The sequence below is a fragment of the Sminthopsis crassicaudata genome, chromosome 1, assembly GCF_048593235.1.
Source record: "Sminthopsis crassicaudata isolate SCR6 chromosome 1, ASM4859323v1, whole genome shotgun sequence".
Classification (NCBI taxonomy): domain Eukaryota; kingdom Metazoa; phylum Chordata; class Mammalia; order Dasyuromorphia; family Dasyuridae; genus Sminthopsis; species Sminthopsis crassicaudata.
In genome coordinates this window covers 733,095,660-733,123,349 of record NC_133617.1, presented here as the reverse complement: position 1 = coordinate 733,123,349, position 27,690 = coordinate 733,095,660, and the positions used below count along the sequence as shown (strand labels likewise).

Below are 27,690 nucleotides of genomic sequence, written 5' to 3'. Positions count from 1 at the left end.
TCCAGCCCTCTCCCCATTCCTTGCCCCCAGAACTATTGCTTTAAATTTCACTTGGAAGCAAGGGTCTGGGATTGAAGGGGTGAAGTCATCAGAACCCAGAGCTGCAAAGCCTTAGGAGGAAAACAATAAGGAGAATGATTGCCATGGGAAGAATATATATATATATATATATATATATACATATATACACATATGTATATATATATATATTTTTTTTTAATTAGAAACTACTCTGCTAAAGGAGAAACCAATGGAGGTGATACAGGAAGGTAGATCTCTAGGCTTTTGTTCTAAGGGGCCTTTTCCTTATAATAAGAAAGAAGAGGAGGTGAATAGCTTTGATGGCACATCCTGAGGAAGGGAAATCACAGGAAATGAACACTTGGCTTTGCTCTTCTATTGAAGGAATTCACACTGGCATTCAAACTAAGTTATAATATTTACACAGTTGCTTTAAGGTTTAAATTATGCTTGTCTTACATTATTTCACTTTGACCCTCATCACAATGTAAGGGGTAGTCATTGAAGGGTCATTCCCATTTTGCAGATGAGAAGACTGAGACTTGCCTAGTGTAGTACAATGGATCCTAAAGGATTTGAATTCCGGATTATTCTGAATCCATGCCCAGTTCTCTAGCTCCTATAGTTATATGTCATCTTTACAAAAGCATCTTATATCTAGATTAGAAAAACTCTGGAATAAAAGACATCTAACCATTAGGTTGATTGAAGCTTGGGTCTGTTTCTGGAAAAAAACTGCTTGGTGAAAAGGTGATTAATTATTGTATATTATATTATATTATATTATTTTTTTTTCTGAGGCTGGGGTTAAGTGACTTGCCCAGGATCACACAGCTAAAAAGTGTTAAGTGTCTGAGATCAGATTTGAACTCTGATCCTCCTGAATTCAGGGCTGGTGCTCTATCCACTGCACCACCTAGCTGCCCCTATTGTATATAATTTAACAGTGTTGTCAATGTAGGTGTGTCAAAAATCCCAAACAAAACTGGGAAGTAGGATGTTTCTCTTTGGTACCCTTCCATCTGGTTAGTATTTAGTTCTCCATGACTTTTTATATACCCTCTCTCCTATTAAAATGTACCTGTATAAGTGCCTAATATTCTTTCATCTGATTGTATTCCATGAGAAAACACCAAGACTGATTTTTGACCTAATAAATAAGCCCATTCAAAGTCATCCCCTAGAAAGTGAGTCCTAAGGAGTTGTCTGAGGTTCAGAGAAGATATAGAATTTACCCATGATCCCACAGATATTCTACTCCATATCTTTACAACACCAAATCTGACACAATACCTATTGTTCTGTGCCAATATTTGGGTTATTTTTGGAGAGCTCAGAATACTTTCTTTGGAAGATACTAAATAATGGGAAAGCTTAATCTCCTAAGGATAAATTTGATTTTGGAGGAAAAGTCCAAAATTATTTGAGACAAAACTGATGATTAAGGTAGAATCTCAGATGTTAGATACATAGGCCAACTCTGTTGAGTGGTGGACAATACTCTTGAGTGCAGCCTGAACCAGATTTAAATGGAATTCTTATCAGATTTTAATATGCTATTATATTTAATATGTATTAATAAAAAGTATATAATCATGTGTGGTTTTCTAAGTCAATATGCTGCCCAATGGATTGTTTTGATTTGAGTTTAATACCATTGGTGTCAATGATCAAGCTTGGGGATGTGATATATTTTTTATTTGTTTTTAAAAAAGGAAAAAAAAAACATAAGCAAAAAAGGAAACTTGGTTATAAAGTGATGAGTGATCTTACTTTCGCTCTAAAACTGCCTTTAAAGATAGGGTCATCATGTTGAAATGTAAAAGTTTGGATAGTTTTAGTATTGCAGCTCTCATTCTTCTTTATAGTCAGCCTATATTTCCTTAAGGCCCTACTTTCTTTTTTTATTTTAAAAAATCTAAACTTTTATTTATTTTGTAATTTTTTTTTTTTTGCTGAGGCAATTGGGGTTAAGTGACTTGTCCAGAATCATACTGCTAGGAAGTGTTAAGTGTCTGAGATCAGAGTTGAAGTCAGGTTCTTCTGACTTTAGGGCTGATGTTCTATCCACTGTGCCATCTAGCTGCCCCAAAAGCTTTTTATTTTAAAAACATATGCATGGATAATTTTTAACACTGACCTCTATAAAACCTTGTGTTCCAAATTTTCCTTTTTCCCTCCACCTCCAAGATTGCAAGTAATCCAATATATGTTAAACATGTTAAAATATATGTTAAATCCAATATATGTGTACATATTTATTCAATTATTTTTTTGCATAAGAAAAATCAGATCAAGAAGGAAAAAAAAGCGGGCAAGCAAACAACAGAAAGAGTAAAAAAGCTATGTTGTGATCCCCATTTGGTTCCCACAGTCCTCTCTCTGGGTACAGATGGCTCTGCTTCATCACAAGATCATTGGAACTGGCTTGAATCATCTTGAGTTGAGTTGAGTCACGTCCATCAAAATTGATGATTGTATAATCTTCTTGTTGCCATGGACAGTGATCTCCTGGTTCTGCTCGCTTCACTTAGCATAAGTTCATGTAAATGTCCCCAGGCTTCTCTGAAATCATCCTGTTAATTGTTTCTTATAGAACAATAATATTTCGTAACATTCATATGCTATATCTTATTCAGCCATTCTTCAACTGATGGGCATCCACTCAGTTTCCAGTTTCTTGCCATTATGAAAAGGGCTGTCACAAACATTTTTGCACATGTAGATCTCCACCCATATAAGCCCAATAGTAACACTGCTGGATCAAAAGGTATGAACAGTTTAATAACTTTTTGAGCATGGTTCCAAATTGCTCTCCAGAATGGCTGTATCCATTCATAGTTCCACCAACAATGTATTAGTGTCCCACATTCCCTCCAACATCCATCATTATCTTTTTCTGTCATCTTAGCCAATCTGAGAAGTGTGTATTGGTATCTCAGAGTTGTCTTAGTTTGCATTTCTCTGATTAATAGTGATTTAGAGCACCTTTTCATATGATTAGAAATAGTTTTAATTTCTGTATCTGAAAATTTTCTGTTCATATCCTTTGACCACTTATTAATTGGAAAATGAGTTGAATTCTTATAAATATGAATAAATTCTCTATATGTTTTAGATACGAAGGCTTTATCAGACCCTTAAATGTAAAAGTGTTTTCCCAATTTATTGTTTCCCTTCTAATCTTGTCTGCATTAGTTTTGTTTGCACAAAAACTTTTTAACTTAATATAATCATAATTATCTATTTGGTTTTCCTTAATGAAGTTCAGTTCTTTGATCACAAATTCCTTCCTCTCCACAGATCTGAGAGGTAAAGTATCCTATATTCTTCTAATTTGCTTATAATATCACTTTTTTTTTCTAAATCATGAACCCATTTTTAACCTCATCTTGGTATACAGTGTTAGGTATGGGTCAATAGGGCTCTACTTTCAGCTTCAGATTAATTAACCCACTGCCCATGTTATAAAAAGCAGCTTAGTACAATGCATAGGGAGTTGATTTTAAGTCAGGAAAATGTGGATCCCAACATGACTTTAGACATACACTAACTATGTAATGCAGGACAAGTTAGCCATTCAGTGCTTTAAGGAAACTTTCTAAGACTAGGTTTCAGGGAAAGTAATGACCTGTATCAGTAGAAGAAATTTCCTCTCCTGGAAGTTCCCTATATCAAGAAAACAGGGTCTATTCTGTCTAATTAATATAATTCTTTCTTTTAAAACAACATAATCCTTGATGCAAAGTGAAATGAGCAGGATGAGGAAAACATCGTACATAATATCAGCAATACTGTCTGATGATCAACAATGATCCACTTGATTCTTCACAGCAACACAATAATCCAAGACAAGTATACGAAGGACTCAGGAAGGAAAATGCTTTTCACAACCAGATAAAAAACTGATGAACTCAGAATACAGATAGAAGTGTATTTTTTATGTGCTTTATTCTTGGTTGTGTTTTTCCCCTTTTGATATGTTCCTTCTTTCCCAACTGTAACTAATATGAAAATATGCTTTACATGATAGCATATGTGTAAACAAGATCAAACTGTCTACTTTTTTTAGAAGAGGCAAAGGAAGGAAGGAGAAAATTTTGGAACTCAAACATTTTGTAAAAAATGAATGCAATGTTTTTCTTGCCATGTATCTGGGGAAAAATGAAATACTATTGCATATAAAAATAAAATGACATATAATCTTGTGAGGGGAATAAAATGAAGCCACATCAAAGCCAAAGGGAGGCTACAGATCCCTGAAGGTTGTTTCTTAGGCCACATCCTGAGAACTCTGTTTTTCATTTAAACAGAGAGATTACCTAACTGGGAGGTGGGAGGTGGGGAGAGAAAGAGCACTTCAAGTCATTTCATATAAGTATTAATTAAAAGAATTATTGATATAGAGCTTAGAGAAGAGATGATTTAGTGAGGGAAAGTAGAGATTTCAAAATATTTGAGGGGTTGTCATGTGGAAGCATTTAACTTCTTCAACTTGATACAAGACAGTAAAATTAGGATAAATTTGTGGAAATGACAAGGAGACATGTTTCAGCTCAAAATAAGGAACATCTTCCTAACTCTTACAATGGAATAGGCATCTCCCCTGGGAGGGGAGTGCTTTAAACAGGGGTAGAGCCTCGTCGGCAAATATCTGTGTTTGGGGCAGGGCAAAGATTCATAAAGGATTTTAGAGATCCCCAAATCACTGATTTTCACTTGGAAGAGTCCTTAGAAGCCACTAATCTAACCCCTTCATTTTGCAGATGAGGAAATGAGAAGTTTGAGCAGCTTGTCCAAAGTCATACAATCTGGATGACTGGATCGTGATGAAGACAAGATTTTGACTTCTAAACCCATGTAGCTTCTCCTTCTGAAGTCTTTGCTTCTAGAAATGGATCTATGATGGTGAAACTTGAGGTACTTAAACAGGATGGTTTGAAATGTGGTTTGATATTGCCATACTATTGCCTCCCCCAACCAAATGTTGCCATGGAGGCGACAGCCTTTTTAGACTACATATGAAGGCAAATCTTTCAATATAACCAAAAAGAAATGAATACTTAAAGAAAGCAATAAATGAAATATTCAAAAAATGAAAGAAAAAAAAAGATGTGAGATGTATCAGGGAGATTCTCTTCTATCATTAAATGGTATCCAAATAAAGAATTCAAATGGGACTTGAGTCTTTGTTATCTGATTCTCTTTCCTAAGTTATATTTAAAGATGTAGTTCATAAATTTTTAAAAGAGAAAAATATTAATTAGAGAAAGTGGATATAAGATTGTATCTTTATATCTTCAGTTGAAAGGGACCTCAGAGCCCATCTAGTCTAACTATCTTTTACAGATGAAAAAACTGAGCTCGAGAGAGATAACTTCTCCAAAAAAGATCTGAATTCAGGTTCTCTTACTTCTAAGTCAGCTTTCTTTCCAGCAGCCAGACCCCAAGGCATCCTCCCTTGTTGAAAAAGGATGGTTCCAGATGAAAGTAATTTAAGGTGGTAGCAATTTAAATTAGGAGGCATAGAAGCCTTTTGCAGCCATTATAAAGGGCAAGACTCAGAAAACACACTTTTTTATTTCTATGCCTGCTAAGATTGCAGGGCTTATGGTTCTTGTAAGAGCCAGGATCAAATCACACTCATTATATCATACACCAAAAGGAAAAATATGCTTTTATCTATAATTCTTAGGATAGGATTGGGAGGCTATTAAATTACAGCTTCTAGGGCTGGGACTGAAAGGCATGTGTCAGGTTTTTTTTTCTTTCTTTTTTTCTTTTTTTTGGCTACTCAGTGGTCAGTGGTTAAAGCTCAGTGATGAAGAGGAAACTTGTCAGGTTTTACAGGAGGTCATTCATCAGTAGAGCTGGAAGGGATTTTTGAAAGCTTTTTATTCTATCTTTTTTTTAACATATGAAAAATAGTGAGTTCTAAAGAGGAAAAGTGAGAAGCACAAGATTGAGTTATTAGCAGCACCAAGGTTAGGTCAAATCTCTTCACATCTGGTCCAGTGTTCTTTCTATTATACTATGGTGTCCAGTTCCTATGTAGACTAAATTTCTTTTTTTTAAGCTTATCAAGAAACATCTTTCTGCTGGAAAGAAAAAGAAAAACAAAATCTAATATAGTAAAGAAGATAAATTCCCTTAGTTGACCATTGCTAAGAATATATATCTCAAATCTCTATTTTCATATTTATTTTCCATTATATCCATATTTAGTTTATTATCTCTATGTCAGGAGATTGGCGTATTCTTCATGATGGGATCTCTGGAATCATGGTGGATCATTGGTTGTTTAAAGTCTTTCACAGTTTATATTTATGATAAAATTATTGCTATATCATTTGTTCTCATGGTTTTGTTCACTTCACTGCACATCAGTTTACAACTAGTTTTCTCTGAAACTGTCCCCTTAGTTGTTTCATAAACCAACATCTAAACCAATGTCTTCCTTTCCTTAACTGATAGTCACATTCTAAGTTTATAATTCTTAGCCACCCCAAAAACAATTGCTAGAATTATTTTTCTGTAATTGGGGATTTTCCTCTTTTTGAAAAAAAATTTCTTTGGAGTACAATAGTACTGGGTTAAATGGTATGAACAGTTAAGTAAATTTGTAGACTTAGCTTTAAATAATTATTGACTTTATCATGTCTATGATTATGGAATTTCTTGTCTGAGCTCAGATAGAATTGTTGTTAACAGTCTTAAAATTTTTTGAATCCTGTGGTTCTTTTCAACAATGAGATGATTCAGACCAGTTCCAATGGACTTGTGATGGAGAGAGCCATCTGCACCCAGAGAGAGGACTGTGGGAACTGAGTATGGATCACAGCATAGCATTTGCACTCTTTTTGTTGCTGTTGCTTGAATTTTGTTTTCTTTCTCATTTTTATCCTTTTTGATTTAATTTTTTCTTGTGCAGCATGATAATTGTGGGAATATATATATGTATATATATATATATATATATATATATATATATATATATATATATATATATATATATATGAATTGCACATGCCTAACATACATTGGATTACTTGCCATTTAAGGGATGTGGTGAGAGGAAGGGGAGAAAAAATTTGGAAGACAAGGTTTTACAAGGGTTAATGTTGAAAAATTATCCATTATCTTCAACATAGAGAAGAGCTAATCCAGTTCCAATTGATCAATGATGGATAGAATCAGCTACACCCAGAAAAGGAACACTGGGAAATGAGTGTAAACTGTGAGCATTTTGTTTTGTTTTTCTTCCCAGATTATTTTTACCTTCCGAATACAATTGTTCCTTTGCAACAACAACAACAATAAAATTCACTTCTGCACATATATATTGTACCAAGCATATACTATAAAATATTTAATATGTATGGGAATGCCTGCCATCTAGGGGAGGGGATGGAGGGAAGGAGGGGAAAAATTCGGAACAGAAGGGAGTACAAGAGATAATGTTGTAAAATAAAAATTATCTATGCATATGTATTGTCCAAAAAATGTTAAAATTATAAAATTAATAAAAAAAAGAAAAGAAAAATTATCCATGCATATGTTTTGAAAATAAAAAACTTTAATAAAATAAAAAAAATAAAAGAGGGGACAAAAAGAGTTCAGCAAAACTAACCAATATATTAAAGAAGTATAACATTATATGCAATCCTCTGCTCCAAAGCTTTATAAAGATTATTGTTTCCTAAAAAAATCTTTGAATCCTCCTGGTAAGATGAAGAAAGAGACCCAGAGGATTAAGTGTCTTTCCCAGAGTCATACAGCTACTAAGTACTAAGGAAGGATTTGGGTTTAAGTTTTCCTGAGGTTTTCTAGCTCTCTCCTCTATGAGGGGGACCAAGGGAGAGTGTGTGGATAAATCAGGCTAATCTTTCACTGCTACTGGGAAAACAGTAACAACAACAAACAATGACTGGCCCCAACCACAGATTATATCTTCATGATCACGACCATTTCTCTTTCAATTGAGAGAGAGAGAGAGAGAGAGAGAGAGAGAGAGAGAGAGAGAGAGAGAGAGAGAGAGAGAGAGAGAGAGAGAGAGAGAGAGAGAGAGAGAGAGAGAGAGAGAGAGAGAGAGAGAGAGAGAGAGAGAGAGAGAGAGAGAGAGAGAGAGAGAGAGAGAGAGAGAGAGAGAGAGAGAGAGAGAGAGAGAGAGAGAGAGAGAGAGAGAATGAATCTTGGAAGTTGGCTCTTGATTCCCCAAAGGGAGTCCTAATGAGCCACATGGGATCCAGGGGATGTGAGAGGGACAGGAGTAAAACATTTGAAAAGCCAAAACCCGATGGAAAGCAAACTAAATATAGGCCCAACAAAAGCTGGAGCCCCCTATACTTTGCTATTGCTGTGGCAGAGAGCCATTGTTCGTTTGGTGGGTGGTGTGGGCTTTGTTTTTGTCCAAGTATCTCTGCCCTCCGAGTGCATAGGAAGTGGATTCTTTTTCAAAGTCTCTCTTGCTTCATTCAGAGGAGGGGAGGATTGGGAGATTTAAATGGCCCAGATACTGTATTAAAGATATATATCAGCCTCCTGCACATTAGAGCGAGTCATGTCTCAGTGGGTTGATGATGGCATATGGTTAGTTGCACACTGCAGGAGAATGGGATGGGACAGGTGGGGGAAGAAGGAAGGATGTACACAGCAAGCTCAGATGGCTTGAAGGGGCTGCCTTCCTTTGCTTTCCTCCCATTTTCTTCCTACCCTGGATCTGACCTTTTAAAAGTCTCCTCCCTCAGATGGAAGAAAATTGATAAAAATGAATTAAAAAATATATGCTCTCCTTGGAATTTTAAATCCACTGCTACATCAAGGCATGAAGTGGATTTTCATGGGGAATAGCAACAGAGCCTAAATTCCAGCTGGGATCTTCAAACCCATAAGCCTTTGCTCTTTAGCCTCGATGGATTTTTCCTAACCATCATACCAAGGTCACTCCTCCCAATTGTGGGTTCGTGCATAGGTACATAAGCTATCCTGTATGTCTGGAATGCACTCCTTCCTCCAAGTTCAGTCTCTTCTTCCTCCACCCGCCCTTGACAATACACTGATAGAACCAGAACATTCCACAAGCTGAAAGGGAATTATTCATGCAATGCCATACTATTTTAAAAATAATCTGATGACAGAGACATTAACAGGATTATAATATATGAGAACTCCAGTTCAGCCCTCATTCCTTTTCTCTTAGGCTTTCATAGAGATCTCTTAATTGTGCCTCTTGTTTCTTATTCTTTCGGCAATCCATCTTTTTTTTTTTTTTTCCACACAACTCCCAAAAGGATCTTCTAAGGCACATCCCTGACCATGGTCTATTCAAAGTCCTTCAATTGTTCCCCATTGTCTTTAGAAGGATGTCTTTAGCTAGGGCTACCACACCTCCACAATATTCTTCTAATCTTATTTCAGATAAGTTCTCTGGCAATCTGTATTCTATCCTGGTTAATAGCCATTCCCTAAATCTTCATTCTCTCACATGTCTGTCATGTGGCCCTTCATCAATCTCTTGTTTTCCTGGTCCCTCTCATAGAGAGAGCTGGAAAACTTCCGGAAAACCTAAACCCAATCCATCCATACTATTTAGTAGCTGTATGACTCTGGGCAAGATACTTTACCCTCTGCTTCATCTTAACATCAGGGAAGACTCAAAGCATCTTCAGAAAGATTTTCCTGATATATCCAGCCATACACATGAATTTACATGTGTCCCTGTTTCACTTTCCAGTAGCTTCTAAGTTCCTTGAGATAAGGGATTGTTTTGTTTTTATCTTCGAATTTCCAAGGACTAACAAACATAATGTCTGACACAGAGTAGATGCTTAAGGATTTCAGTTTTATTTAACAATAATTTCTACTAATAAACTATCAGCATGATTCTAATTACATTCATGTTCATGTTGACTATATTATATTCATCAATGTTTTTTGAATTGAAAGGTATAGATTCATTCATTCATGCAATGAGCATTTATTAAGCAACAACTGTTTAGCAGGAACTGTGTATATAGACAGAAATACCTATTCAAGGGAATCTGTGATCTCATCAATGTGGTTATTAATGCTTAATGTACTTATTATGTTATAAGTATAGGTTTTATATATATTATTTGATCTTTACAATACTGGGAGGCTGGTGTTATTTCCATTTTATGGATGAGGAAACTGAGGTAAACTGTGATTAAGTGGCTAGGTCAAGGTCACACAGAAGTTGGATTTGAATGCAAGACTTCCTGACTACAGTTTGTGTTTTATCCATTGTACCAGCTAGCTGCTTGTTCTTTCCCATCATGCATATGACAATCATTAATCCCAATCCAGTCACGATCCAGTAACAAACACTTATTAAGAACCTACTGTATGCCAAGCATTATGTTAAGTCATAGTGATACAAAGAAAGGCCAAAGATGGTCCCTGCTCTGGAAGCTCCAAGTTTAATGATTACTGTCCTAGTCTCTATCTATCTATCTATCTATCTATCTATCTATCTATCTATCTATCCATAGATAGATTTATCTATCTAGTTATCCATTCATCTCTATGTATCTATGTATCTATCTACCTATCATCTATCTATATAAATATTTATTTATATATTTACATAAATCTTTATATATATATATATATATAGTTACATCTCTATATCTAAATATAGATATAAATACAGATATTTATACAGATGTATAGATAGAAATAGATTTGTAAGCACATTTTCAGTATAAATTACAAACACATATAATTGTCATCCCTGGAATTCTTAAATGATATAATTAGAAATCATTGATCTTTCGCACACTGGCCTACAGAAAAGGAAAAGGCTGAATTAATTGAAATCCTCCACATTCTGAGATGCCAGGCTGAGACTACCACGTGGATCTAAAGATTGAGGAAGCTTAATGTTCCCAATTTATACATTAGCATAAAAACTTCCTAGGAAAGCCACGGGCTTCTAAATTGGTAAAAATCACCGTGACTGAGAAGAAGAAGAAGGAAGAAATGCAGTTTCCACTTTGATCATAGACCAAGGGAAGGAGAAGACTGCAAAGATCCAGTTCACTTCTGGCTCAGCCTCTCATTTTATAGATGAAGATACAGAGGTCAAGTGGCTGGCCAAAGTCACCAGCAGTAGGTAGCTGTGTTTAAGTGAAGCAGCAGAATTGGAATATAAATCAGGACCTTCTTCCTTCATATCCAGAGTCCTTGACATTGTACCAGGAAGCTTGTCCATGAAAATCCTCCTCAATATGCTCCTGTGCTCAAATCCTCTCTTCCTATCATGCTGGGCATTCCATGAACTCAGGAAGAAAGTGCTTACTCTGAAAGACAGTGCTTTTTGTTGGACAGCTGCCACCAAATAGGCTCAGGCTTTATGTGGTTTTGGAGCCCTACTTGTTCATCTTTAATAGCAAAGAAACAGCCCAAATTCTGGGTTAAAATGCCCTTTGGAGCTCAGATGAGCAGACTATTCTGTTCTTGTCTCAAATCTGGGGCAGTTTGGGGGGGAATTTTCAGCAAGGAGAGGAAGACAGAATGGTTGACACACGTTGTTGAGTTTACATCACAGTACAAACACAGAGTGAGCACAGGCAGACTTTACCAAAGAGAGGATATGGTGGTTTGATTGGATCATCCCAAAGAAAGATCTTTGTGAAGTAACCTCTCATAGTTCTAAAATAATGTTAATTAATAATAGCTAACACTATATAGTGTTTGAAGGGTTGCAAAGTATTGTGCAAATATTATTTATTTTTATTTCAAATTTTATTATACTTATTATAAGAACTTTATCTAACAATCCTGGTATCCAAGTATGCATTAGCAGAATGACACGGGAGAAGCACAATTGCATAGAAAGAGACAATGGGTTATTAGCAGAGTAGAGTAAATGGCCAATGATTAACTAGGGTGGGACAGCTAGGACTTTATTTCAGGGCAGCAAATTCTGAGAGTACTTAGAGTACTTGCAATCATACACTAGCTAAAAACAACATATCTTAACTCTTAACAAGGATAATTAGAACAAGAAGCTACCCAAGCATGTGCTTCTCTTGAATTTGGATCTGCTCTAGTCCTCATCTCCTCGACATTGATGTAAAGTGACTTCCAGAATTTTTGTCTCTCTTTCATTGAATGAATATCTTTCCCTCAACAAGGAAACAATCCATACTTCTTTTGGCTTGCCTTATGTATAATTTATCCTGGGTGTAAACATTTTCAGTTACAATTCTGGAGAAATGGTTGGGAATCGCCATATGAGATGTTCTTTTATAAGGTTTCTTTGGAGTGCTAGGGGTTGTGGTAACCATTTCAATGGACTATGGGTTGATTGTACTGTCATTTCTGCTCAAGGGTCACATGGAAGGGGGCTGGTATGGCTTGGACCAGACTAGCCCATTTCTATGGTGATTAGGGCTGGTTCAGGCTAAAAAGATGGATTTGGCTCTGATACCAGAGAAGGTATTGGGGTCACTGTCTCCCTCCTTTTGTGCCCTTACCCCATTCACAATTTTTTATTGCATACTCCACTCTATTAGGTGATGGGATTATAAAGACAAATATAAACAATAAACAGTTTACTTTCATACCCCCTCCAGTCAACCTTCTATCCACCTGGGACATCTTGCTCTCTGACTATTTATTACCTTCATATCCCTTTAACCTTAGTACTGCTTCCTTCCCCCTTACTTTCCAGCAACATCTATGTAATCAGTAATCAAATTAGTACCATAATTTCTGGAAAAGGTCTATTTATTAAATGACTCCCTTAAACACAGCCTTATCATCTCCATGACTTCCCAGGTCAAAATTCCCTTTTATTTGGCCACCGATCTACAAATGTTCTCTTCAGTTAAAATGTAAGTTCTTTGAAGGCATCAGTTGTCTATTTCCATTTGTATTTCTAGTATTTAGTAGAGAGCTGGACTTGTAGTAAGTACTTAATAAATATTCATTCATTCATAGAAATTCCATTGTGTTGGGGTAGCAAATAACATACACAAATAAGCAAATACAAATACTTAAAAAAATACAACTACCGAGTCATTTTTGGGGGGTTGTGGGAAGAGTGCAGTGCAGGTGAGGGATATCAGAAAGTGTCCTGTAGGCAGTGGCACTTGAATTGAGGCTTGGAAGCCTCCAGGACTTCCAAGAGGCAGAGGTGGGGAACACAAGCAGATATGGAGTTTGTCATGTACTTGGTCCTGTGGAGTGTCACATACGGAGAACAGCAAGTAAGCCACTTTGACTGTAATATAGAGCACATGAGGGGGAGTGGTGTGAAGTCAGTCTGGAATGCTAAGTTAGGACCAGATTGTGCAGGGCTTTTGATGCCAAACAGAAGGGTTTGCATTTTATCCTAGATTGAAAACCAATCATTGTGCCTTCATGAAACTGAGTGATGTTCCAGGCACTTTGCTGGGCACTGGGGATAGAAAGGCAAAATTGAGATGCCCTCAAAGCATCGGAGAGTCCTTCTTGAGATGGGGCTTTAAGAATATCATTTTGGTACTGGTGTGGAGGGTAGAATAAAGAAAGGAGAGATTAGAGGCAGGGAGATCAATTAGTAGGTCATTCTACTAGTCCAAACTGGAGTTAATGAAGGCTGGAAATAGGGTGGTAGCCATGTGAGTTGAGAGAAGGGGTTATTGGGGAGGTGGAATCGACAAGATTTGGCAATTGATGATATCATCATTCATTGATGCTTAGGTTGGGAACTGTGTAATTGGAAAGATGGTGCTTCCCTTGAAAAAAATAGGAAAACTTAAAAGAAGAGTGAGTTTGGAGAGGAAAAAAGAATGAGTTCTGTGTTGGACATGCATTTTAGGGCACATCTAGTTGGAGCTGTCCAGCAGGACTAGAATTAAAGAGAGAGATGAGGACTTGGGAGTCTGAGGTCAGCTGACTGCAGACATAAGACACATGATACATAAGACAGGACATTTCAAAGCCTTTTAACTGAAACACACCTTCTGGATCTCACTGGCTATTGTTCTGCCTTGTCCACGTACAGCAGAGATAAAGACTGAAACCACAGTTTGATTGACCTGCTTAAGAATAGTTTACCTGTGCACATCAGAGAAATTTACCTGGTGAAGGCTTTTGGAGAACTTTCAGGATGTTAGACAACTCAGACATGGAATAAATTTCTGACTTGTTGGATCATTACACAGATTTTGGTTTTGTTTGCATAGGGAAAAGGATAATTCAATAACGATTTAATTCAACAGACTTTATTAAGTCATATCTAAGTATAAGGTACTTTAAGTTTGGATCTCTCTTTATTCCCAGCATTCACAGGCTCCTTGATACTATAACTCCCCTTCAAGTCCCCCCTTTAGTTCATCTATTAAAGACTACAAACTCATGAGAGGCAGTGTGACGTAATGATTGGAGTGTCAGCCAAGGAATTCAGAAGAACTGGAGTTCAAATCCTGCCTCTGAAACCATGTGACCCTGTACAATTTTTTTTCCTGTACAAATTATTTAATGTCTGTTTCCTCTAACATTTTGAGCTGCAGGAGAGTTGCTACTCTGCATATGCAGAGGGAATTTTGGTTCTGGGAGGACATAAAGGAAACCATGGTCTTGTATCAAACAGAAAAAAAAGAGATGTATGCAAAAGTATTTAGTCACTAATTTAGGAAACCTTCATCACTCTATCATCATGACTTTGTTTCTCCCAGTGTATAAACTGCTCCTCAGGAGAATGTCAGAGAAAGTGCCTTCTATTCTCTATTTTATTTTGTCTCCATTACACAGAAGTGGTTAATTTAGTATGTGGTCATAGAACAACTTAAGTATTTACTAAGTCTCTAATATGGAATGGATACTGTGGTAGGACCTGAGGATACAAAGGCAAAAATGAAACAGCTTCTGTCCTCAAGGGGTTTGCATTTTATCAGGGTTAAAAAACTGTACACATGTGAGAGGCAGAGTGATATAATAAACAAAACACTGGGATTTGAATCAGGAAGACCTAGGTTTAAACACTGCCTTAGATGCCCATTAGTTTTGTATAAATTTAGGATCATAAAGTTGTAAAAAGGACTTTAGTGACCATCAAATCCCTCACATCTATCTTACAGATAAGGAAACTGAGATAGAGAAAAGCTAAATTATTTTCCCTACACATACAACAAGGCAATTGTGTTCAGGAAATGTCTTTAGATCTGGGAAGAGCAATGCCTTCTAGTGATTGCCTCATTGGAGCTGAGAGATTTGGGATTTATACAGTAACAAGGCAGTCAACAAAAGACTTCATGTGATACAATGTGAGAATTATCTTCTGATTTAGCTTCACTAGATTCAATAGTATCTTTCTCAAAGAAATCCAAGAGGGCAGAGACCTAATTTTTTTTTAGAAGAATAATAACCTACCCTGTAATTTTATACAAGGAGAAGGAAACACAACCTCTGAAAACCCACTCCTGCCACTCTTACAGGAAGCCTTAGCTTATCTGTCACTTTCTAGGCTCTTCCCTTGGATCCCTCTCCCAGAGTTTAGGGAATGTAGTTAAACTTGTTGAATGACTTACTGATTGATTAACAAATTACTTTTTATTTCTTTTGTAAATACAAGAATGAGCTACAGTAAATAATGAATGATAATAATATTGAATAAAGGCAGTGTGGAGCAATGGAGAGATAGTTGCAGAGGATGTCCTGAACTATTCTGGCAGAGGGATTTTTTTTTTTTAACCAGGAGCTCTCAATATTGGTAAAATCTTAGATTTACTAAAAACAAAAAATAAAATCTTATTCAATGCTCAGTCACTCACTATATGCCATGAGATCTTTCCTGATTCCCTCAGCTACTTGGGTCTTCCTTACTTCAAATGATTTTGTATTTATTTGTATATTGAACATCTTCCCTTCCAATAAAATGCAAACTCCTGAAGGGCAGGACCTAGGTCCATCATCTCAGAGTCATCCCAGATTGTTTTCTCTTATCACCTTTCTCCCACATCTATATAGTAACTCTCCTTCTCCATCCACAAAGTTACCACCCATCTCCCTCATCTATATCATTCCTTTTCCCCAGTCCATCTATCCTATTCTAACCTAGCTAGGCCTTTCTTATCTTCTCAAGTACTGTCCATCCCATCTCTACCAATAGAATGCGAGTTCCTTAAAGACAAATACTGATTTTGTTTTTATTTTTTTATTCTGGATGCCTTGCCCAGCACTTAATAGGGACTTAATGGGATATTTGGAATCCAACTGGATTAAAATTGAAATGAAAAGTCATTGGACAGGCAAAATTCAATGGTATTGATTCATGCTCCTTCTAGACTTTGATAGAGGAACTACTGGGTAATCTTGGGCAATTTAATTCAATTCAATAGACATTTATAATTAATCATTTACATTTTCTTCACCGGTAAAATAAGGAGAGCTCTAAGACCCTGTCCAATTCTAGAGCTTTCAGTCTTAGAAGCCTGTGAGATGTCCATGACCAGGTGCTGAGCTGGCAAGAGCAGAAGTCGAGCAATAGGGAAAAGGAGAAAGAAGGAGGGAAGAAACGAAGCAGGAGGAAGCGAGGATCGAGCAACAAGGTTGGAAACAGCAGTAGGAAAAGCCCCCCGACTCCCTGCTGTCCTGCTTCGCTGGCAAAAGCAAAGTGTGAGAGGCACTAGGAGACCAGCACTCTCGAGCTCATTAATCTGCCTTCCACCATATGGAGTCTGGACGCTTTTCCCACACACAATATGCTGTCCATTTGTAGGAGCCGACAGTGCCCCAGCTCAGCTCATTACCGGCCTCTTCACAAAGAGTCTTTCTATCACATGGTCTCAATCTGAGGAGGTCCCAGTCAGCCAATGAAACAGAAGGGGAGGTTAGCGGGGATGTTCCATTAGCTCCATGCATCCAGTTTTTCTCTGGGTTTGGCGTGTTCGCACAGCCCTTTCCATTTTGTCAACCTCACTGAGTTATGAGGGTCCTCCCATATGCTCAAGGCCAAGATTACAACAGACACTTCATCTGGACATTCTTGGCTAGTAAACATGTACTTAATCCACCCAGCTGAGGTCCACATGTGTTCTGTCTTTGATGTTCACAGCTCCTGTTACTATCCAGTTAACTCCACAGCAATATGACACTTTAGTACATCTAAGAGGGATCACTTGGGAAGGAAATCTTTGGCCAAGTCATCTGGGCAGCCATCCCCTACACCTCACTTTGCTTTTGCCTCAGTTTCTCATCTTTAAAATGAGCTGGAGCGGGAAATGGCAAATCACTCCAATATTTTCCAAGAAAAACCCCAAAGGGATCATAAAGAGTTAAACATGACTAAACAACAATTGAACAATAAATTGCGATGAAGAAGTTATACTGGCTTATGCTGGTAGAAGCATTTATATAAATAGCAGAGAAAAGCCAATAAATAGGTTGCTAGTGATAGAAAAAAAGGGAGCAAAAGAATATGAAAAGTCTTCAGATGAAGTTGAATGCCCCAGAAAATTGGGGCCAGTGAATGTAGGAGAATAGTTCTCTATAACGTATTATCACTGGTAGTTTCTTACTACTAGACCTTAAGTTTCTTGAAGACAAGAACCATGCTCTCCCTTTGCCCTAGATGTGTCCCAAACTTGGAATGCTTCTTCTCCCCATTTCTCCCATTTATTTTCTCTGGCTTTTTTGAAGATGCAGCTCAAACCCCACCTTCTCCAAGAGACCTTTCCTAGTACTCTCAGCTACTAATGTTTTCTTCTTTCAGAGGATCTATTCTTTCAGAGAATCCATTTCTTTTCCCTACTCTGAGTTTAATTTGTAGGTACATAGTTATTTACATATTTCTTCCTCCATCAAAATGTGGATTTGTTGACAGGAGGGCTATTTCTACATTTTAAAAAATTTCTTCAACATTTTCCACAGTGCCTGGAAAAAGTACTGATTTAATAAATGCTTGAATCTAAAGTTTGCATTTCACTCAATGCCAGCCATGGTACATTGCACACAGTGGGCATTTAAAAATGCTTATTAGCATCAAATTAGGAGGGAAAAGTACTCTTTAGGTTCTTTTTGTATATAGTCTTTGACCTCTAACAGGTGGTAGAAAGAAAATTAATTCTTTAGCTTTGGGCAAGGCTACTCACAAATATCAATTGGTGAAACATTGGGAAAATCAGGCTAAGTGTACAAAAAAAAATCAATAACAAACTGCCAATCATAAAAAGCCAGTGGGACCAGAAAAAGGGCAAATGAATAAAAAAGGAGTGTTTGAGTAGATCTAAGGAATGTTATTAGCTCTCAGTATGCTTAAGCCAGAAGAAATATTACTTCAAAGGTATGGTAGCCTCATTATGCTGGAAAAATTTTTTTCTATTCCTTTTCTGGCAATAAAAGAATGAAAAAAAAATATGCAGCATGTAGAAAACACTGAGGAACAGCAGAAAGAGCATTGAGGGGCATTCTGGGAAGATGTTTTAAGAATACCTTTGAGTGACTAAGTAATTTTGACTATTATAAATACCCAAATTAACAACAAAGGACATATGAAGGAAGATGCTATTTATATGCAGAGAAAGAACTGATAAGTGGAAGACTATATAGGATGATTTTACATACACACACACCATTTATGTCTAATAGTCACTTCTAAAGGGGGGAGAGGAAAAAAGAAAAAAAAGAAATTTACATGATAACTATTATATGTTTTTAGAAAAACCCAGCAAGTTGTAGATAATAGAGGTATAGTTTCATGTGCAACCATTGTTTTTGCCATACTATGTTATGGAAATGTTTTATTCCATAAATTAAAATACAATATATAAATATTAAGCAAAAATAAAGAGAATTAGTTTTTGATTCAGAGGATGTGGAGTATACATCTTGGTTTCATGAATTTGGACAATTTCCATCTGAAAAGAGTCTGAGATTTGGAGTCAGAGGAAATAAGTTCAAATAGCCACCTTGCTAATGTCTCCCTGAGTGGCCCACATCCCTGTTTCTTTTGGTTAGGGCATTGTATTTAATGATTTCTAAGGTCTTTTCAGCAGTAGATCTATGATTCCAAATCCTTTGATATCTTTGAGTCTCAGTTTCCTTCTTTGTAAAAAGAGTTAGACTAGATGTCCTTTAAGGTCTTTTTTTTTTTAGCACTAAATCTATGTTCTTATGATCATACCAATCTCTCCAACTATGAAAAAAAATTATGCATGTTATCTCTGAAGGAGAACAACCTAGTATGGTTTTGTTGCTCGCCCCTTTGGGAGATATGCTCTCACATTGTCAGTCCTGAGCCTAAACATTCTAGGATTATTCCTAACCATGTTCCCTTTCCCAAACTGGCTATCTTTTACAGGATAGAATTGAAAAATGATTCTTTTCTGTGTCAGTAGATGATATGTCTGTTTTGTGGGCATGAAGGAAGAGCAGTCATACATTCTCAGGCCCCAGGGTTGCTGTTTTGACACACATGGGCCAGCCCTCCTCTAAGCTTACGTCCTTACCCGACCGAGTTCTTTGTCCTCCAAGGCCAGGACACCTGTGCTTTCAGTGAACAGCTTCACCTTTACAGCTGGCAGGGCGTGGCTCGTGGAGAAGTCACCTTGTGTCCCCCACCTGCAGACACAATCAGAGAGGGCAGTGTTTGAGATACTTTGTCACCTGACCCAGCTTCAGGGTGTCACTGTCTGTCACCCTTCTCCCCACGAAAGCTGTAGGAGTGACAAAACGTGTTAATTAACTTGTGAGACAAATGCAAGACAGATGCTCAGAAAGTTGCCACTGTTTTTGCAGCAAGCTCTCAGGGATCATTTGGATCTGAACATGAACTTGAGCTGGGGGGGAAACTTTCCCCATCCCATTTCCATGTGAAAATGTGTTCCAAATAAGGCCCATCAACCCCTGACATTTGCTAATTTATGCCACATGTTTTGAGGTTCAGATCATCTGGATGCAGCCGTCCTCCAGGCAGCAATTGTGCCATTTGCTCTGCTGCAGCTGATATTGTTCGCTTTTTAAATAAGGTATTTATTTGGTGTTTGGAAGAACATTGGAGGTGAAGGTTGAGAAGGGTGCATTTCAGGAGGTTTTCCTTCTGGCAGAATGAAGCTTGACCTTATTATGTGAACAGTTGAAGAAAAATGACTGATTTTTAGAGAGGCTTTGAAGGTTTGTAAAGCACTTTTAGCATATATCATTTGAGCATCACAACAACTAGAAGGAGAGGGCTACTGCATCTGTGATTTCATTACGAAAGAAAACTCTTTGGATGAGGAAAAGTCCTATCAATTCAAGGTGACTTTTTCTCTACAACTTATCCCTCTTAGAGAATGCCAAGGACCATTGAGAGGTTTAAGTGACTTGTCCAGAGATACCCAGTCAGTCTGTGCCAAAGGAAAGAATTGAATCCAAGTGTTTTTGGTTCTAATCCCAGTTCTCCATCCTCTAGGACACATTGGGAAGTAGGAGACATGGACAATATTATCACTATTATGTAAATGAGCAAACTGAGACTCAGAAAGGTTAAGCAACTCACCATTGTTCATATAACTTGGACCAGAGGCAGAATCTGAACACACGTCTTCTCTGATTGGAAGACAGATGTTCAGAAAATTGCCACTTTTGATCTTTCCTTCCTTCCTTCCTTCCTTCCTTCCCTCCTTCCCTCCTTCCTTCCCTCCTTCCCTCCTTCCTTCCTTCCTTCCCTCCTTCCTTCCTTCCTTCCTTCCTTCCTTCCTTCCTTCCTTCCTTCCTTCCTTCCTTCCTTCCTTCCTTCCTTCCTTCCTTCCTTCCTTCCTTCCTTCCCTCTTTTCCTTCCTTCCTTCCTTCCTTCCCTCTTTTCCTTCCTTCCTTCCCTCTTTTCCTTCCTTCCTTCCTTCCCTCTTTTCCTTCCTTCCTTCCTTCCTTCCCTCTTTTCCTTCCCTCTTTTCCTTCCTTCCTTCCTTCCTTCCTTCCCTCTTTTCCTTCCTTCCTTCCTTCCTTCCTTCCTTCCTTCCTTCCTTCCTTCCTTCCTTCCTTCCTTCCTTCCTTCCTTCCTTCCTTCCTTCCTTCCTTCCTTCCTTCCTTCCTTCCTTCCTTCCTTCCTTCCTTCCTTCCTTCCCTCCCTTCCTTCCCTCCCTTCCTTCCTTCCCTCCTCTTCCCTTTTTCTTCCTCCCTTACCTACCAATCTCTCAGAAACCATTATTAGTTCCATTGCAGAACCCTGCTGAATCAGAACAGTGTTTTCTTACATCCTTTTCCCTCATTGATATTCATGTAATCACTTATATCAGTTTTTTTTGAAATTAAAAACAAAAAAAATTTCCTGAAGAAAGATCTTGGTTAATGGCACTTGGCAAATTCTCAGAAGAGTTAGGTAGGCCCAATGTTCATGTTGATTAAATAGCTGATAGCCTTATATATAGCCCATTTAGGAGATCTGGATTCTAATCTGGGCTCTAGCTGTAGAATTTCAGAAAAATCACCTCAACTTTCTGGGCTTCAGTTTTCTCTTTGGTAACATGAAATAATTGAATGAAATTCAATCCAACAGACACTTGGTTTTTGAACTTTTGTTGAGATCTTTTGTTTTTGTATGAGTAGGAGGTAGATAGAGCATTGAATGTGGAGTCAGCAAATTCTGAGCTCAAGTACTACCTTAGACATTCACTGGAACATTATTGACTTTCTGGACTTCTCTAAAATGAGAAGTTAGGACATGGTTCTTTTGAGCTTTAAATCTATGATGATCTTGACCTTCCCTTACCCAGAGAGCCAGAAAAAAATAGAAAAAGAAAAGAAATAAAGAAAAAAAGAAAAAGAATTTAAAAAGGAAAAAAAAACTATCCATCAACATCATTACTATATCCAATGACTGTCTGTGCAAGGGTCTTCTGACCCCAATCTTTGTAAAGAAGGAAGGGAGAGGCATTTCCATGTTTCCTCTCTCAGTTTAGGTCATTTAGCTCATATGCAAAACATCATCTGGGAAATGGAGAAGCTTCAGGCAGCAAGTAGCAGAGAAGGAATTTCATTCCAATTCTTCAGTGTTCTTTTTAACGAATGGCATAACAAATAATGAGATCATGTCTATGAAACTACTTTGAAAATTGTAACGCATCATACAGATATAAGGGATAATGATTCAGTGATAGTGATGAAAATGAAAAAAACTTGGACATTGTATAGCCACAAGGACAGGGATGGATTTCTTATGTAAACTAATTCACTTTGATCTATGGTCAGATTGTTCTATAGGATAATGGAGATGTACACAAAATGTCTTCTTTTTTTTACTTCCTGCCAAGTATATGTATGTGTGTGTGAGTCTCTCTCTCTCTCTCTCTCTCTCTCTCTCTCTCTCTCTCTCTCTGTGTGTGTGTGTGTGTGTGTGTGTGTGTGTGTGTGTGTGTGTAGTGAGGATAGAACTGAGAGAAGAGCAGCAACACAGTTCCAGGAACTTCTACCCAGTGGGATGGTTTCCTAAGGATTATCTCTCCTGCTTTGGAGGAAACAGTCCAAACTGAATTTCTGGTGCCAAACACATTGGCTCTCTAGTCATAATTTGACCAATGTTACTTAAGAATAGTGAAAATCGATCTGAGCCTTTGCTGTGGGATCTCCATCTGGGAAAAATAAGATCACATTAGCTGGACTCAGTTCAAGCAACTGGTGTCTGCTAAGGATCATTTCCAAGATGACTTTAGGTCAATCTTGAGGTGTGACATCAACTCCCAAAGCCCATAATTATCCCTCAGTAACAAAATTAAACTCTACCACTCCAACCCTGATTGGAATGGAAAAAAAACAAAAACAAACTTTAAGCTTAGGTTAATTGTTAAATCAAGAATATCTAGTACAATTAGACTATAGATCACAAGAGGCAAGCAATGATATGTTCATGTCATTCAATCAGTAAGCATTTGTTAAGTGCCTGCAATGAACCAGGTTCTTGGAGATACAAAGAAAAATGAAACACAATCCATGCTCACAAGGAGCTCACAGTATAGTAAGGAAGACAACATACAAAAACTATGTACAAAACAAGATACATACAAATAAGTTGGGGGTAATAACAGAGGGAAGGCATTAGAATTAAGTGGCATTGGTGATTCAGTGAGTAGAGCCCAAGCTCAGAATCAGGAAGACTTGAATTCAAATCCTTCCTCAGATGCTGCTTCAGTTGTTCAGTCATGTTTGACTCTTCATGATCCTGTTACAATAATACGTCATTACTATCTGTGGCTTACCTGAGGATCACACAGCTTTTATGTGTCCGAGATCATATTTGGACCCAGGCCTAGTGCTCTAGCTACTGAGTCACTTAACTGCTTTCTGTTAGCTGTGAAACCTTGGACAAATCATTTAACATTCCTTTGCCTCAGTTTCCTTATCTGAAAAAATGAAGATAATAATTGCACCTGCTACAAAAGGTCATTATGAGGATTAAATGAGTTGTAATGTAATAGACTTTGCCAACCTTAAAACATGTAAATGTTAGCTATCATCAACTATCTGTATCCTCATCATTATTTAAAACATTTTGTAGAAGGTCGAACTTTAGCTAGAAAGAAGCCACGAAATCCAGAAGCTAACACTGAAGAGAGAGAGAATTCCAGGCACAAAGGATAGCCCGTGGTTTATTGGGCAGAGAACAACAATAAGGTCGGTATCATTGAATTGCAGAATACATAAGGGTTAGTAAGGTACAAGATGATTGGAAAGTTAGGAGAGAACCTGGTGATGAAAGGCTTTAAATACCAGATGGAAGTTATAAGGAGCCCTTGGAGTTAATTGAATAGGGGAGTGAACATTAAAGAAAAGAGGATCATAGCAATGTCAAGGCTGCAGAAGGGTCAAGAAGCATGACTTTTTTTTTAAAGGACACTCATTGTTACAATTAAGAGAACATTGGTAACTTTAGAGAGAACGATTTTGGTTGGATAATGAGATCTTTGGAAAGTCTAGGAGAGAGTTGAAGAAAAGCACCCACTATAGATAGCCTTTTAAAGTCATTTTGCCATATAAAAAGGAAGAGATGTGGGGTGATAGTTCTTGGGATTGGAGGGATCAGAGAAGCTTTCTGGGGAATGGGGGAGACATGAGCATGGATGGACATATAAGGAATATATGCCCATGCATATAGGGAAACAGCCAATAGCCAGAGAGAGATAGAAAAGTAGTAAGAGGAGGGATGATAGAAAGGACAATCTACTGGAGAAGATGGGATGGAATCAGAGTACTTGGTATGGAGAGGGGTTTACCTTGATAAGGAGAAGGGCCATCTTTCTATGTGAGAGAGGTGAAGGAGAACGGTGACAGGATGCATCTGAATGTGAGATGAAGAGGAGGCGAAAAGAGAGAACTCTCTGTGAATGGTCTTAATTTTTTCACTTAACTTTGAATTCAGCAAGTCTCTTAACATATTCTGCTAAAGCCTTTTCCTTGACATCTTTACATACTTAATGTTTCTCTTTTGATGGAGAAAACACCAAGGCATTTGTATTTCTTATCTTATTCTACTGGTTCATTTTGATCCCTGGATTTGTTGAAAAGTTTGAAACTTTCAATCTCTCTCTTTTCTTCGTACACTAGAATTATTTTGAATTTATTGAGGCCAAACGACACCTTGATCTCATTGAAAAAAGTTCAATATAATAAATTTGCTATTTAATGTATTTTACATAATTTGATATTAACTGAAGTGATTAATAAAGTATTCTGGTTTGACTTTCTCTTTAATATGGAAGTCATATTGAATTCTACTTAGGAGTGATAATGGATTTAAGGTTATGTAAATCTCAACTGCCTGTCTGTTTAGTGACAGCTCTGTATAAATGAGAGAACATAAGAATGGCTTATACTTGGTTGAAATGCTGGTATTTCCATCTTTTGATAACAAATATGTCTGACAGAAAATACTTTATACAGCTACTTTGTTATTAGTTTATGTGCCATTACAAGGTAATAATTATGAATCTTATCTGGTTCTATCCATCTCTTTCCAGTTTTTCTAAGAATCCAAAGTTTCAATCATTTTTCTTGAGTTAATTATTCTGTCATTCATTATGTTAATGTGCCAATTTTCTATTCTTCATTTGATTCAAATTGTTTTTTTTAATTATTTTATCGGCCTTCTTGTGATCATAGAGATGAACAGAGATTTTCCACATCTTCACTCAAGTGTCTATAGTCAAGTTTGTGACTGATGTTGAAGCATTTATTTTATCCTTTGTGCCTTTTAAAGTCCTAATATTTTCTTAAGGTTAGATTTCTATTGCTAATTAAGGCAATTCTGAATTTCTGGTATATTTTTTGTTATCTGAATTCTGTTCTTCCTATTTCTTTTTTTGTTGCCTTTAATTAGGCAATATGGCAGTGAAGTTTCCTACTGAGCTTAAAAGCTAGGTGTTGATATAAATTTCCATGTTTTTTTTTTTTTTACAGATTTCTAATAACTCTCTCAAGTCACTTCTGCCATAGCAGTGCATAACTATTATTAGTAATAATTATTGTTGTTGTTGCTGTTGAAATCTGATTATAATTAGTTTGGGTGACAGAGGACTCTTTCTCTAAGTAACCCCCCTCAGTGTTTAAAGTGATGCTCTTTTCTTCCTGGTTCTAAGAATACAAGGGGGAAAAAATTTAAATTAAATAATTTACATCACCCCACATATTGATAATCAGCAAAACTTCAATGTCTCCTATTTGTGTTTTCGTTAGTTAACTGGCTTAAATGGAACTGGGTCTTTTATTTTTCTTTTTGATCAAAGAGTTCATTCTGGTCTAGGGTCAATTAACATTGATTTCTTTCAGATCTCATTTCCTCATCTTCATTTTAAGCCCACTGGCTCTAGCTGTTGTGTTAGCTTCTAATTTTAGATTTAATTCACAGGTTCAACATGTTTCAAAAATACTTTAACAAATCCAGAAAAAAAATCATCCACAAAGGTATCAAAATCTGTGGTTTTGGCTGAAGAAATATGTCTATAAGCACATCTATTTTCCACTAGAGTCTTTCCCCCCCATTTCTTTTCTCTATTAGTTGATTTCTTGCTGTGCCATTGGTCTTGACTATTGAGATTAATATATGCTCTTTATAGCTTCCTGGAACAGTAATGAAATTGAAATTTAATCAGAAAAGTTCAGAATGTTGATAATACTGGTTGCAAGCAAGGTTGGAAGAGCCAAATGACTATTCTCTCTGGTAAGCAAGGAAGAGAAAGCAAAAACAAGAAGCAAGAATAGGGAATCATATTCAAAGGGTCATCAGAGAGGTGGAAATTCTCACACTTCAAGAAAGTGGTGATTTTTAATGAAATAAGCACTTGGAACACCTGTGCTTATATACTACTCAATATATCTATGTGACTTTTTACAAGTCCTTTTATCTCTATTTCTTCATCTGTAGAATAAACAGATGGGACTAGATGCTTGCTAATAGTCTCTTTCACCTCAAGTTCTATGGTCCCATAGTTCCTTTACAACTTTTAGTTCTATAATAACTTGTGAGACAAAGAGTCAAAGAGAGGTGATTATAGCTTTAATTACAGGGAGAGACTTCTTACATAGATACAGGTATTGGTCTTTTCAACCATAATTCCTGATGAGGAGAGAAAAACTATCAGCCTTGCCATTTTGAAACATGAAGAATTAATGTATATTGATCTGCCTATAATGTATGGATATAAATAAAAATATGGATTGTGCCAATTGGACCACAAATCAGGGTTCTTGACTGCTCAACCACATTGTTGTTGTTGATCAAATCTGATTCTTTGTGACCCATTTGGGATTTTCTTAGCAAAGATACTGGAGTTTCATTTCCTTTTCCAGCTCATTTTACAGATGAGGAAACTGAGGCAAACAGGATTAAGTGGCTTTACCAGGGTTACCCAGCTAGTAAGTTTCTGAAGCCAAATTTGAACTCAAGAAGGTGAATCTTCCTGACTCCATTTTACCCACTATATCGCCACTGTACTACTTAAGAAACACTAAATTTACTATATGCTGAGAGTGCCAATTGTAATTCTCAATAATCAACTTCACACTCTTAGAGCCCAGAAACAAATGAGAAACAAAGGCATGCTATACAGCAGAATGCATTTCAATGTAGCTAGAGGGATATCACAGCTCCCTCCTTCTCCAATTACAGGTTCTTTCTGGCACAGCAAGAGATAACTGTTTCTATTAGTACTTAGCCTGGAGAACAGAGCTTGTGACAGAATATTTATAGAACAGAAGTAAGGTTTAGGTTGGTTTTTACCACTGGAAGAGTGCAGTGCTAGGAAACCCGGCCCAGAATTGGAGCTAAGAACCTGAGTTTGAATCTTGGCTCTACCATGCTAGCTTTGTGATCTCAATCAACTTACAGAGCTCTCTATAAAATACAGGATTTGCATTAAATTTTCTTTAAACTCCCCTCTAACAACATGTTTATGATCATGTCAAAGTTAGATCTTGTCATGTCAAGAAGAAACTCCAAAAAAGAAATCTTTATAGATTAGACACAGCATGAATTAAGTACTTAAATGCAGGCTCTCAGCTAAGAGTTGGGAATATTGGTAAAATAAAATAAAATAAAAACCCATCCTTGCTCTTGGAGAGATTTTATTCAAATGGGAATTACCACATAAAAGAAAGATTTTTTAAAATGATAGGTTGGGATCTCAAAGGCTGAGCTTTGAGAATTGAGCACACCTCAAATGGAAGTGCTAGGGAGAAACTCATTGATTGGAA

The 27,690-nt window shown here is 37.0% G+C and overlaps 1 protein-coding gene across 16 annotated transcripts in view; it reads right to left on the bottom strand.

The window, feature by feature from the left end:
• The window catches only part of CADPS (calcium dependent secretion activator), a 550,474-nt gene that overhangs the window by 221,139 nt on the left and 301,645 nt on the right, over window positions 1-27,690 (bottom strand). For all 16 annotated transcript variants that reach the window (XM_074284209.1, XM_074284210.1, XM_074284212.1 and 13 more), the window contains exon 7: window positions 19,479-19,590. In XM_074284209.1, the coding sequence (XP_074140310.1) occupies window positions 19,479-19,590 (112 nt within the window). The remainder of the gene's footprint in view (window positions 1-19,478; window positions 19,591-27,690) is intronic.